Here is a 14100-nt window from a genome sequence, read left to right as displayed (position 1 = left end):
AGTAAACTGAGAAACGTTTGCTTTAAAGTGTGTGGCAAAGAATCCATTTTCTAAAAGGTTTTGAGCACTTAAGACTGGGCAGTGATGCAATTTTCCTTTCAATCAGGAAGTCCTCTGACGCTTATACTAAATTTATGAATAGCCGAATTGCTGGAATTCAACAAATGGCTGTTATACTGTATATTCAGAGCCTTTGTTGCTTTTATAGTAGTTTTTCCAAGGTTATATTGAAGCATTTCTGACGGCTTTAACGTGCTAGCCAATGACTTATCCTGGCAGGCAAGGGTGTAGGTTTGCATAGGGATGGTGGGGACATTACCAACTTTTCAGAGTTCTCAAATTGTCCCACCAACTTTTAAGCAACCTTATGTGCATTATATAAAGAGTTATATGGGTAGTGTAGATTTTTTCCCCCATATGTTAAAATTATAGAATAGACCCTGTTAAGACTTACATGTATCCCTTTTCACTTGCTGAATGTGCCGGACTCACATTTTTTTGTGTATGTTAACCAACACTCATGTATTCACCAACTATGTAAAGTCACTGTTGCCACTCGGGAATGTTCACTAGCCTGGTACACCAGACTCGGCGCTGTTCCAGCTATTGAGTCTGGCCACCATTCAGTGGATACAATTTCCAGGGCGGAGCATGCCACAGCAAACTGACAGTGGGGTGGACCAATCAGCGGGGGGCGGACGTGAGGTTAGTAAAGGAGGGACTTGCGCGCGGAAGTAGAAATACGAGGAGACTGGAGTTTATTCAACATGGCTAGTGCGAGACACCCTGTTGTCAGTGACTTGTGTCTATGTGTTTCTATGTGTTAAGTTAAAACTGATTTTACCGTGGATTGGAACATATTCTCGGCGCTCCTGTTCATCATCTGGGTTGTTGTAGAGACAACTTCCGACGCGGAAGAGTGACGTTGCACGTTAAGAACACGTCACGCAAATAAATCTGATTGGACGGTTGATTTTGTGCTTGCTCAAGAGGCCGTTAATGGGCTGGGTCCCAGACTATTCTCACAGTGTTTGAAAAATACAGGGAGAACAGTCTGGCCGTGCCAGGCAAGCCATTCACAGATGTAAAGACTTATGGGTACACCTGAGTAGCAACAGTGACTTTACATATTTCACTCACAGACGTCATTAATTCACCAACTATGTAGTCTTTGTGCCATTCACAGGCCCAAGACTTAAGGGTACACCTTCCGAGTTGCAACTGTGACTTTACATGGTTGAATTCAAGACTTCATCAAGACTTCTTCAAGAATTCAAGAGTGTTGTGTGGAAAAAGTAAGTCCATATTCTGCTAATTAAAAGGAGGCAAAACTCCTTTGTTAAGTCAAATATGCATCAAAGAATATGTATATCATTAAATAGTCTAGATCACAGTCATTTGAAATATCAATATTCATCCATCCATTATCCACATCTTAATCCGGGCTCGGGTCGTGTGGGCAGCAGCTTTAGCAGGGAAGCCCGGACTTCCCTCTCCCCTGCCACTTCAACCAGTTCCTCCGGCGGGATCCCAAGGCGTTCCCAGGCCAGCTGAGAGACATAGTCTCTCCAGCATGTCCTGGGTCATCCTGGGGGTCTTCAGCCGGTGGGACATGCCCGGAACACCTCTACAGGGTGGCTTCCAGGAGGCATCCGAACCAGATGTCCAAGCCACCTCAACTGGCTCCTCTCAACGCGGAGGAGTAGCGGCTCCCGGGGACCCTCCCGGACGGCCGAGCTTCCACCCTATTTCTAAAGGAGAGCCCGGACACCCTGCGGAGGAAACTCATTGAGGCCGCTTGGATCCGCGATCCTGTTCTGTCGGTCACAACCCACAGCTCGTGACCATAGGTGAGGGAGCGTGAGATCGACAGGCAGATCGGTGCAGCGTCTGGAGTGATGTGGACTCTGCACCGGCCAGTAGTGTTGAAGGAGCTGAGCCAATAGGCGAAGCTATTTACCAGTCGATCTACGTTCCTACCCTCACTCATGTCAAAGAACTCAAGATACTTAGACCGGAGAGGACACCCCACCCTTTTCCGACTGGTGACCATGGTCTCAGATTTGGAGGTGATCTTCATCCCAACCGCTTCACACTCAGCTGCAAACCGCTCCAGTGAGAGTTGGCGGTCACGGCTTAGTGAAGCTAAGAGCACCACATCATCTGCAAAAAGCAGAGATACAATGCTGAGGCCACCAAACCGGACACAATCAACGCTTCGGCTGTGCTTAGAAATTTTGTCCATAAAAGTTATAAACAGACCCAGTGACAGAGGCCAACCATGGTGGAGTCCTAACCTCACTGGGAACTGATTCGACTCACTGAAGGCATTGCGGACCAAACTCTGACATCCGTTGGTACAGAGGCCAATCAGCCCTTACATACGGGCTTGGTACCCCGTACTCCCGAAGAACCACCCTACACGACCTTCTCCAAATCCACAAAACACTTGTAGACCGGTTGGGCAAACTCCCATGAACCCTCGAGGTTCCTGCAAAGGGTATAGAGCTGGTCCACTGTTCCACGGCCGGGACGAAAACCACACTGCTCCTCCTGAATCACAGATTCGACATCCCGACGGAATGTGAAACGTCAATATGAGTATGCATTTCCTAGTGGTGTCTTTACTATGTAAGCTGAGTCGAAACGACTTTTTGAGTTTAAGATTGACGAACCCAGGTCTATACTAACAACCAGTCCAGCATCTCTCCCCCCATAATAATATACAGTGGGGCAAATAAGTATTTAGTCAACCACCAATTGTGCAAGTTCTCCTACTTGAAAAGATTAGAGAGGACTGTAATTGTCAACATGGGTAAACCTCAACCATGAGAGACAGAATGTGGGGGAAAAAAAGAGAAAATCGCATTGTTTTATTTTTAAAGAATTTATTTCCAAATTAGAGTGGAAGTATTTGGTCACCTACAAACAAGCAAGATTTCTGGCTGTCAAAGAGGTCTAACTTCTAACGAGGTCTAACAATGTTTAACGAGCCTCCACTTGTTACCTGTGTTAATGGCACCTATTTTAACTGATTATCGGTATAAAATACACCTGTCTCCACAACCTAGTCAGTCACACTCCAAACTCCAGTATGGCCAAGACCAAAGAGCTGTCGAAGGACACCAGAGACAAAAAGACCTGCACCAGGCTGGGAAGACTGAATCTGCAATAGGTAAAATGCTTGGTGTAAAGAAATCAACTGTGGGAGCAATTGTTAGAAAATGGAAGACATACAAGCCCACTGATAATCTCCCTCGATCTGGGGCTCCATGCAAGATCTCACCCCGTGGCGTCAAAATGATAACAAGAACGGTGAGCAAAAATCCCAGAACCACATGGGGGGACCTAGTGAATGACCTAGAGAGAGCTGGGACCACAGTAACAAAGGCTACTATCAGTAACACAATGCGCCGACAGGGACTCAAATCCTGCACTGCCAGACGTGTCCCCCTGCTGAAGAAAGTAGGCCCGTCTGCGGTTCGCTAGAGAGCATTTGGATGATCCAGAAGAGGACTGGGAGAATGTGTTATGGTCAGATGAAACCAAAATAGAACTTTTTGGGAGAAACACAGGTTCTTGTGTTTGGAGGAGAAAGAATACTGAATTGCATCTGAAGAACACCATACCCACTGTGAAGCATGGGGGTAGAAACATCATGCTTTGGGGCTGTATCTCTGCAAAGGGACCAGGACAACGGATCTGTGTAAAGGAAAGAATGAATGTATGGAAAGATTTTGAGTGAAAATCTCCTTCCGTCAGCAAGGGCTTTGAAGATGAGACATGGCTGCTGGGTCTCTCAGCATGACAATGATCCCAAACACACAGCCAGAGGAACAAAGGAGTGGCTTCGTAAGAAGCATTTCAAGGTCCTGGAGTGGCCTAGCCAGTCTCCAGATCTCAAACCCATAGAAAATCTGTGGAGGAAGTTGAAAGTCCGTGTTGCCCAACGACAGCCCCAAAACATCACTGCTCTAGAGGAGATCTGCATGGAGGAATGGGCCAAAATACCAGCAAGAGTGTGTGAAAAGCTTGTGAAGAGTTACAGAGAACGTTTGGCCTCGTTATTGCCAACAAAGGGTACATAACAAAGTATTGAGATGAACTTTTGGTATTGACCAAATACTTATTTTCCCCCATGATTTTCAAATTCTTATAAAATCAAACAATGTGATTTTCTGTTTTTTTTTTTTTTCCACATTCTGTCTCTCATGGTTAAGGTTTACCCATGTTGACAATTACAGGCCTCTCTAATATTTTCAAGTGGGAGAACTTGCACAATTAGTGGTTGACTAAATACTTATTTGCCCCACTGTATATGCTATAAAAAAATTGGTTTTGTTTCCCAAACCCAACTAAATAAGATGAAAACAAATTCTTACCTGAACACAGCAACTACCCACACTGCACCGTGCTTGTTGACCTTTAGCCAGGAAAGAGATGAAAATCTGATCCTTTCCCAGGACCCGCACCCCAATGTTTTTATTGAGTGACAGGAAGAGAGGAGGCAGGTGAGGGGGAGGAAGCGTTTTCCAACTCCATCGACGGGTCCTAGCACCCTTCTTGTCCAAACATTGACCACCAGCCTTGTTTAGATTCAACCTAAATCAATCGGATAATCAATACATGGGGGTTGACCGTTTGCAGATCTAATCTAGTGTAAGAGCGAAATTGATGAACGTCAATATTCCTTTTTACCATCTGTTTACCATATGTTTCCATTGCTGTGATAACAAGTCGCCATGCCATTGGACTGGAAGATGCCTCGAATGGCTCTGTGATGTGTTGCGTTTTGGTTGTTGTCATACACGAGGCAAACCCTTTCTTTGTCTCTAGTGACGATAAAGAGTAGAGCCAAGCGGTCTCCCGGGTAACTGTCGGAAACGACAAGGATGACGAGACAATTTTAGATGCCTGAGTACGAAAAAAGGCATGTTTAAGAGATGTAATAATGTAGTCGGTGCATACAAGAGCTGAGCAGAGCCATCTGGGAACATGTTAAGAAAGGGCTTGCCGTCCGTGTAAAACTTTTGTTGAAACTCCCCTTCCTGTTAATACAAAAACAGTTACAGTGAGTGGTTTGAGTGCGAGAACGATCCAGTGTGAGAGTGTGTTTTCTCTCCTTATGATGACAAATTCCAAACAAAGGAGGCTTGTGGTCGCAAATGAATATGTCTTCCTCGTTTTTGAGTTGTACAACATTTTCAGAAATATTCATCAGCGTCCAGCCTCCCTCTTCGGCGGATCCACCGAGCCGGAAGCTGAGGATCTTTGCTTCTGGAGCTGTGTGCCGATAGACAATAATCAATACTTCCTTGATCAGAACCGACGACTGATGAAATGTCTCGCCCTACTCACTGGTTTCTGCCTTTTGGGAGGCATCATCATCTCTCTTTAAGCCTGCTAGTTCCCTAACACGACATATTGCTTACGTTAGACTCTCAATATTACTGTTGCCGGCTTTTTTGTCTGTTTAAACTCCTACATCAGTCCACGTGAGAGGTCGGTAATATTTTTGGCATTCCTCTTCTCTCGGTCGCTAAGCAGTGCAGCTGCCAGATCAGAGGGCTTGCCATGCCCTTCGTCCTCTTCATCCACCAAAGGCCTTTTCCTCAGCAAGGCCACGCACAGTAGCTTGCGCTCGGCGCAACAGAATTCTGGCACCGCCTGAGAGAGAAACCCAGGGGTGGATGTGAGCTATGCCCAACAGAGCATCCATTAAGAGCACTCGGCTGCGTCTGACCTCCAGCTCGTCTTCCCATCTCCAATCCAGCACAGGCATGGCTTTCCTGCGGCAGTATTCGCATGTTGACGGACATTCGAATGGAGGCTGAAAAAATTGAGTGGAAAAAGATCCACTTATAGTGGGGCAAATAAGTATTTAGTCAACCACTAATTGTGCAAGTTCTCCCACTTGAAAATATTAGAGAGGCCTGTAATTGTCAACATGGGTAAACCTCAACCATGACAGACAGAATGTGGGGAAAAAAACCCAGAAAATCACATTGTTTGATTTTTAAAGAATTTATTTGCGAATCATGGTAGAAAATAAGTATTTGGTCAATACCAAAAGTTCATCTCAATACTTTGTTATGTACCACTTGTTGGCAATAACGTAGGCCGATTGTTTTCTGTAACTCTTCGCAAGCTTTTCACACACTGTGGCTGGTATTTTGGCCCATTCCTCAATGCAGATCTCCTCTAGAGCAGTTATGTTTTGGGGCTGTCGTTGGGCAACACGGACTTTCAACTCCCTCCACAGATTTTCTATGGGGTTGAGACCTGGAGACTGGCTAGGCCACTCCAGGACCTTGAAATGCTTCTTACGAAGCCACTCCTTTGTTGCCCTGGCTGTGTGTTTGGGATCATTGTCATGCTGAAAGACCCAGCCACGTCTCATCTTCAATGCCCTTGCTGATGGAGATTTTCACTCCAAATCTCTCGATACATGGGCCCATTCATTCTTCCCTTTACACAGTTTGCAGAAAAACAGCCCGAAAGCATGATGTTTCCACCCCCATTCTTCAGAGTTGGTATGGTGTTCTTCAGATGAAATTCAGTATTCTTTCTCCTCCAAACACGAGAACCTGTGTTTCTACCAAAAAGTTCTATTTTGGTTTCATCTGACCATATCACATTCTCCCAGTCCTCTTCTTGATCATCCAAATGCTCTCTAGCGAACCGCAGACGGGCCTAGACGTGTACTCTCTTCAGCAGGGGGACACGTCTGGCAGTGCAGGATTTGAGTCCCAGGCGGCGCATTGTGTTACTGATAGTAGCCTTTGTTACTGTGGTCCCAGCTCTCTGTAGGTCATTCACTAGGTCCCCCCGGGTGGTTCTGGGATTTTTGCTCACCGTTCTTGTTATCATTTTGACGCCTCGGGGTGAGATCTTGCATGGAGCCCCAGATCGAGGGAGATTATCAGTGGTCTTGTATGTCTTCCATTTCCTAATAATTGCTCCCACAGTTGATTTGTTTACACCAAGCATTTTACCTATTGCAGATTCAGTCTTCCCAGCCTGGTGCAGGTCTACATTTTTGTCGCTGGTGTCCTTCAACAGCTTCTTGGTCCTGACCATAGGGAAGTTTTGCGTGAGACTGACTGAGTTTGTGGACAGGTGTCTTTTATACCGATAATGAGTTAAAACAGGTGCCATTAATACAGGTAACGAGTGGAGCCTCGTTAGACCTCGTTAGAAGTTAGAACTCTTTGACAGCCAGAAATATTGCTTGTTTGTAGGTGACCAAATACTTATTTTCCACTCTAATTTGGAAATAAATTCTTTAAAAATCAAACAATGTGATTTTCTGTTTTTTTTCCCCCACATTCTGTTTCTCATGGTTGAGGTTTACCCATGTTGACAATTACAGGCCTCTTGAATCTTTTCGAGTAGGAGAACTTGCACAATTGGTGGTTGACTAAATACTTATTTGCCCCACTGTAGGAAGTAGAGATCTCGTGAATGATTCTGATTACAGCTCCTGCCTCATGCAAGGAAGTTTGCCTTTACGCATCACTCTAGTTCCTACCTCCAAATCCGCAGATTTGATGTCGAGTCGAGGGTTGTCGGACTCGCGGTGGTAGCTCAGGACTCCTGCCCTGATGCAGTTGGTGGGCGGGTCACATAAACCCTAATAAGAACAGGTCCTCTGATTAACCCCAGAAACCAAGGGTGTTGGTTTGCATAGTAGTGACTTAACGCTACTAACTTTTCACGATACTCAAATTGTCCCCACCAACCTTTAAGCAATCTTATTTGCATTATTTAATGAGTTCAGTAATATAGGTAATTTAGATTGTTTTCCCATTATGTTGTTTGGATAGAATGGACCCTACCATTAAGTCAATTACAGTGGTATGAAAAAGTATCTGAACCTTTTGGAATTTCTCACATTTCTGCATAAAATCAGCATCAAATGTAATCTGATCTTTGTCAAAATCACACAGATGAAAAACGTGTCTGCTTTAACTAAAACCACCCAAACATTTATAGTTTTTCATATTTTAATTAGGATAGTATGCAAACAATGACAGAATGGGGAAAAATAAGTAAGTGAACCATCACATTTAATATTTTGTGGCCCATCCTTTGGCAGCAATAACTTCAACTAGATGCTTCCTGCAGCTGCAGATCAGTCTGGCACTTCTATCAGGACTAATCTTGGCCCATTCTTCTCCACAAAACTGCTGTAGTTCAGTCAGATTCCTGGGATGTCTACCATGAATCACTGTCTTTAGGCCATGCCACAGCATCTCAATGAGGTTCAAGTCTGGACTTTGACTTGGCCACACCAGAACATGTATTTTGTTCTTCTGAAACCATTCTGAAGTTGATTTACTTCTGTGTTTTGGATCATTGTCTTGTTGCAACATCCATTCTCTTTTTAGCTTCAACTGTCTGACAGATGGCCTCAGGTTTTCTTGCAAAACATTCTGATTAACTTTTGAATTCATTCTTCCATTAATGATTGCAAGTTGTCCAGGGCCTGAGGTAGCAAAACTGCCCCGAATCGCAATGCTCCCTCCACCATGCTTCACGGTGGTGATGAGGTGTTGATGTTGGTGAGCTGTTCCATTTTTCCTCCACACATGACGTTGTGTGTTACTCCCAAACTATTCAACTTTGGTTTCATCAGTCCACAAATTATTCTGCCAAAATTTCTGTGGAGTGTCCAAGTGCCTTTTTGCGAACATTAAACGAGCAACAATGTTTTTTTTAGACAGCAGTGGCTTTCTCTGTGGAGTCCTCCCATGAACACCATTTTTGGCCATAGTTTTACATATAGTTGATGTGCACACAGAGAGATTGGACTGTGCCAGTGATTTCTGTAAGTCTTTACCAGACACTCTTGGGTTCTTTTTTACCTCTCTGAATATTCTGCACTGAACTCTCGGTGTCATCTTTGGTGGACGCCCTCTCCTTGGTAGAGAAGCAACAGTGCCAAACTCTCCATTTGTAAACAATTTCTCTGACTGTCGATTGATGAACATCCAGACTTTGAGATGGTTTTGTATTCTTTTCCAACTTTATACAAATCAACAAGCCTTGATCGCAGGTCTTCAGACAGCTCTTTTGACCGAGCCATAATGCACATCTGACAATGCTTCTCATCAAGACGATTCTTACCAGGTGTGTGTTTTATGTTGGGCAGGGCAGCTCATTGGTGATTGGGCACACACCTGACTTAGGGGCAGTTTACATGGCGACTCTGCAACACAAAGACGCAATGACTGAGTAGCTGACTTGCCTCGGGTGCATATGGTGTCGGCAAAGACGAAAAATTCTGAATCCTGCCTCCAAAGTGGAAGAATCCGGTTGCGGGGGATTGAGGGGGGCTTCCTCGGCATGCATATCAAAGGCTCCCGCGGCGCGAGACGGTACCGATAACATCAGCACCCCTACACATCACATTGGGCGTTCGCAGCGGTGCTACTAAATATCAAAAACAGCAAATATGGCGGAATGTCGGCTTTAATTTACTGTTTTAATAATATTTTTAAATGAAATATGTTGAATGTTTCCATTTTTGTGCCTTTTTGAACAAAAGAAAAATGCCATTGCTTCGAGTGGGTGGGCATATATTTTTCCGGGCTGACGGAGCTTGGTGGGGTCAAAGTGCATCATTCTCTGTCGCCCTGTAAATCTGCTCTGCCCCCTTAGGGCCTGGCATGAATACTACATCGTTTTCACGCGGAATTGCGACATTGTTCGAATGGAGACGCAAATGCAAATTTGAAATTTTTTGTATTCTCGGAGAGTCACCATGTAAACTGCCCCTTAAATTGTTTGGTACAAATTGGTTTTAATTGCTCTTTAAGTCTCCTTGGGCAGAGGGTTCACTTACTTACAGTATTTTTCCCCCTTCTGTCATTGTTTGCATGCTATACTCATTAAAATATGAAAACCTATAAACATTTGAGTGGTTTTAGTTAAAGCATTTTTTTTCATCTTTATGATTTTGACAAAGTTCAGATGCATTTTCATACCACTGTTTTTTTTTTTTTTTAATTTTTAAAATTATGTTCAGAATTGCATTTATCCCTTTTCCCTTGCTGAATGTGCCGGTCCATTTTTTCCCCCTCAAACACACATTTGATTGGCTAATGACCTGCATTGTTTAAAATGTATGAATGTATATTCTACATTAGTTATTTAAACATATTTTTATTTGCAGCCCACACAGACATTTTTTCAGATAATCATACATTAATCATAATCGAGGTAAAAAGCTTTTGTTGAGTTTGGCTGTGCTTGTGCACAAAAGCAGTAGTGTTTTATCTTAAGGAAGGCTCCATTTTTATTTATTTTTTGTTATACTCTAAAAAGTTTTTTTCAGTTATATTTAACTTTGACTGACAATGTTGAGTGGTTTTAAGACAAATGTTTTTTTGCATTCTTGGATAGTTAAGAGATTATTAACAAATTTGTTTTTATTGTGTATGTTAATATAAATTATGTTCAAATATTGCAATTTCAATTGGCTAGTAAAATCCAGACATTTATTCTTGAAGTTTTCAAAAATATCTTTTGTAGTTTTTGAAAACAAAAGTTTTAATCAAACGGTGTATCACGTGCACGTAGAATATCAATTAGGTTCATATTCTTGATAAAAGTAGCCCTGACCCCCGTTGTTGAGACCAAACTTACACCCTTGCCAGAAACTAAACGGGATTCTATCACATAGGCCGTCGAATGCTCCCTGGTGGTAGGCTAGTACTCACATAGTTGTTCAGGTCAAAGAGGAGCTCTTGGATATCATGTTTTAACTTTGCAGCTTCAATTTCTAAAGGCAAAACAGATTCATATTAGTGTGCAGTGGAACATCTAGTACAGAATTGGATACTACCACACCTCTCCCATCATGTCAAGCTCGACATCACCGGTGATATGACAAGTGCTATAGAAAATAGACGTTGATTTTACCTTTCAGATGCTTTATATGTTATTTTATTGTGTGCAGAGGACCACCGATTTGGAGTGAATGACATGGAATGCTTAAAATGTCACATTCATTCTCCCTTTTTAAGAAAAAACTCGAAGCTCAACTCCTAGCAATGTATGTCTAATATGCTGATTCTTTGGGTAACACTCTACTGTACTTTGGATCTAATCCAATGTAACCAAAATGTTCATATTATCTGTGGTTAATTGTATATCTGTGTATTTGTCTGTGCATGCTGTCCAAATGTACAAAGATATCTGGCCAGTATCTCATATTTTTGAAAAACTGGGCCTCCTACTAAAAGCTTTAAATAGCTTCCTTGGAGTGTCCTTTTCGCACATCTAATTGTACAAACATACTGTATATGTTTTTATATACCATGTATTATATACTTTGAATGAAGTGTGAATTAACTAAACTTTATTAAATAATAACTTAAAATACAGTTTATAGTTTTGAATCTATTCCTGGTTATTTGTCCTTGTGTTTCCTGCAATCTGCTGGCAACCTCACTCACCAAGACTGCTGAGTTGCTAGTTCAGTAAGTCGCAAGACATTTTGATAACCAATTGAAACATAACAAAAGACAAAGAGTGTACAGACATACGAAGTGCAAGTCAACTCACCCATGTTCTAGGCATGCATGCAATAATGCTTCATACCCACTTATTGTTGTGAGTAACCATGGAGATGAACTACGAGTGGTTGTGGTGTGTAACCATAGCAATGTTACTCTGTTATAATACTATGAAATCCATTGAAAAGAGGGGTCAATTAGTTGCTACAATGAGTTAATCATTTTTCTTGGTTTTCAAGGTGGACAGATTTCCACCAGCATGAGCTAATTTTGCTAACATTCATTTTACCCTTGTAGGGTCGCTATCAAATTTAAGACTACATCCTGGATTGGTGATGTAGAGATATTTGTTCCCATATATGTGTTCATTGCCAGGGCGTAGGTTTGGTCTCAACATTGGTAGGGACAATATTACCCCAATTTTTTTTGTTTTTTTAAAAATAATCACAGCAAATGACCGTCTAAGGTGCTAGTCACATGATTTGTTGGAAAAATAATTTTGACCCGTTATAAAAATATATTTTTTGTTCATTTCATTCATTTTTGTTGTTTACTTTATTGCTTTACAACTTTTATATATATGGCGGAAAACACAGACAAGACTGCAAAAGCAGTTTCTGCTCTTGCACTCCTCTTTAAAAGAAACTGCTGTATTTTAAGCCAAAACAACTGTTGTGTTTGATAGAAATATATATCTATATGCTGCCATAGCAGATTCATGGCACATTAAGCCCCCGAACTATTTTTAATTTGTCCGTTTTACCGTGAAAACCCGTTTACAGACGTCGCGCAACCGCTTTTGGTTCAACCCAGCCATGAAATGAAGGTAAGTAATTATATTTATTATTCAAAATGTCTGTCATTTTTAGGTTTGAATCATTAATTGATGTCTCATATTTCGTTTAAAAAAAAAAAGACTTTGAAAAATTATTCACTCACATATTTTAAAAACTTTTAACCCATAAGCGGAGTTTGAGGGGGGGCTAGGGGGGGCCAGGCCCCCCATGGTGTCCGAAAAGTATCATTGCATGTAACTGACTTTCCTATATATATAAACGTTGTAAAGCAAGAAAACAAACAACAAAAATGAATGAAATGAACAAAAAAATATATTTTTATAATGGGTCAAATTTATTTTTCGAACAGATGTGATTAGCACCTTAGATGGTAATTTGCTTTGCGTATTATTAAAAAAAAAAAAAAAAAAAAAAAGGCAAATTTTATTTTTCAAGTGATTTTTTTTCTTTAATTGAAAATATTTTTTTATGATTGAAGCAACTTGGGAATTGAATGATTTAGACACAAATATCCAACCCATAATATGGCCCAAACACAAAATCGCTAAAATCAAAGAAATTTTTTTTTGAATGAAAAATTATGTGTTAAAATGCAAATTTTTGAGTCTCAAATATTTTTTCGCAAATCAAAAACTTTTTTTCTATGATTTAAATTTTCTTTTTTTGATTGAAATGATTTTTCTTTTGAAAATATATATTTTTTGTATGAAGCAACTTAGTTTTTGATTGAATAATAATGTCCTAGCCAAAATGTGGCCCAAACACAAAACAACATTACTTCAATCAAAAAAAAGTTGCTTCAATCAAAAAAGTCAACTAAAAATAGCTTTCAAAACCTTTTTTTTATTTCAAATTTATTTTTGCATTCAAAAACATTTTTTTTGATTGAAGTGACTTGTTTTTATTTGAAAATATATATTTTGATTGAAGCGACTTTTTTTTTTTCGATCGAATAATGAAGACACAAATCTACCCCCCTATGGCTCCGCCCAGAGGATACAATTTTTGACTGAGGTAACTACATTGGCTCGACACCAGCGGGCGTACCATACTCAATGGATGGTGATCTTGGCGAAAAGTATAGCTGTCCTGCCAGCAGCCTGATTTAGAATTCCCCTCAAGAATGATGGGAAACAAAAAAACACTCATTTTCAACTTATTATCAGGGGTGAAAGTGGGCCAGAACGGTCAGGAACGCAGTTCCGGTATAAGATTCAGGGCCAGAACGCAGTTCCGGTATAGGTTTCAGGGCCGGAATGCTGTTCTGGAATAAGATTCAGGGCCGGAAGGCTGTTCCAGTACACGGTGCTTTGATTACGAAAATATGACAGCAACTGTCAAAACGCTATGTATAAATAAATGAATAAATAAATAAATTAATTAAATTTAAAAAAAAAAGAAAACAATCTCCCAACATCAGATTTACATACACAAGTGTTAACAACAAGCATAATAAAGTGCTTGTGTAGGTAATCCGTTTCCACCAATATTTGTGATTGATTTCATTCCACGGACGGCATGGAGGTTTCCCCAGCTGTTGCAGTTATCTGAGTCTGACGATGATGAGTCACGTTAATGTGTGAATGCACGCAGCAAAGCAAAACGCCTGGACTCATTTATCTGCTCAATTGGCTGACATACTGACATGTGATCAGCAGAGATGGTTAGCTCTGATTGGTTCAAATGTGCATGTTTTTCTGGAACCGCAAAAATGAAAAAAAAAAAATCTTGTTGAATTGAAATCTTCAAGCGCAACGAAAGAGTTGAGGAGGCTTATTTAT

The 14100-nt window shown here is 41.3% G+C and overlaps 1 protein-coding gene across 2 annotated transcripts; it reads right to left on the bottom strand.

Moving 5' to 3' along the window:
• Positions 1–4419: 4419 nt before the first annotated feature.
• LOC130929936 (uncharacterized) lies at positions 4420–11602 on the bottom strand. 2 transcript variants are annotated; one of them, XM_057857575.1, is made up of 9 exons: positions 11572–11602; positions 10725–10786; positions 7532–7633; positions 5744–5830; positions 5486–5667; positions 5359–5411; positions 4969–5283; positions 4699–4874; positions 4420–4602 (listed from the first exon to the last, which is right to left on the bottom strand). In XM_057857575.1, the coding sequence occupies exons 1-9, from the start codon at positions 11573–11575 to the stop codon at positions 4552–4554; spliced, it is 1032 nt and encodes a 343-aa protein (XP_057713558.1). In that variant the 5' UTR covers positions 11576–11602; the 3' UTR covers positions 4420–4551. The 2 variants fall into 2 exon arrangements, with proteins under 2 accessions (XP_057713558.1, XP_057713559.1); XM_057857576.1 differs by having other exon boundaries at positions 4480–4602; positions 4710–4874.
• Positions 11603–14100: the final 2498 nt, after the last annotated feature.

The sequence above is a fragment of the Corythoichthys intestinalis genome, chromosome 14, assembly GCF_030265065.1.
Source record: "Corythoichthys intestinalis isolate RoL2023-P3 chromosome 14, ASM3026506v1, whole genome shotgun sequence".
Classification (NCBI taxonomy): domain Eukaryota; kingdom Metazoa; phylum Chordata; class Actinopteri; order Syngnathiformes; family Syngnathidae; genus Corythoichthys; species Corythoichthys intestinalis.
The sequence above is the reverse complement of the archived record's forward strand: the minus strand, read 5'-3'. Positions and strand labels throughout refer to the sequence as shown.

Excerpts from the sequence above, each read along its gene's own strand:
- LOC130929936 (XM_057857575.1), bottom strand. Across the intron at positions 5,412-5,485 it reads GACCTCTCACGTGGACTGAT|GGAACTAGCAGGCTTAAAGA; the intron begins GTAGGAGTTTAA and ends ATGTCGTGTTAG. Across the intron at positions 4,875-4,968 it reads GATGGCTCTGCTCAGCTCTT|TTACCCGGGAGACCGCTTGG; the intron begins GTATGCACCGAC and ends CGTTTCCGACAG.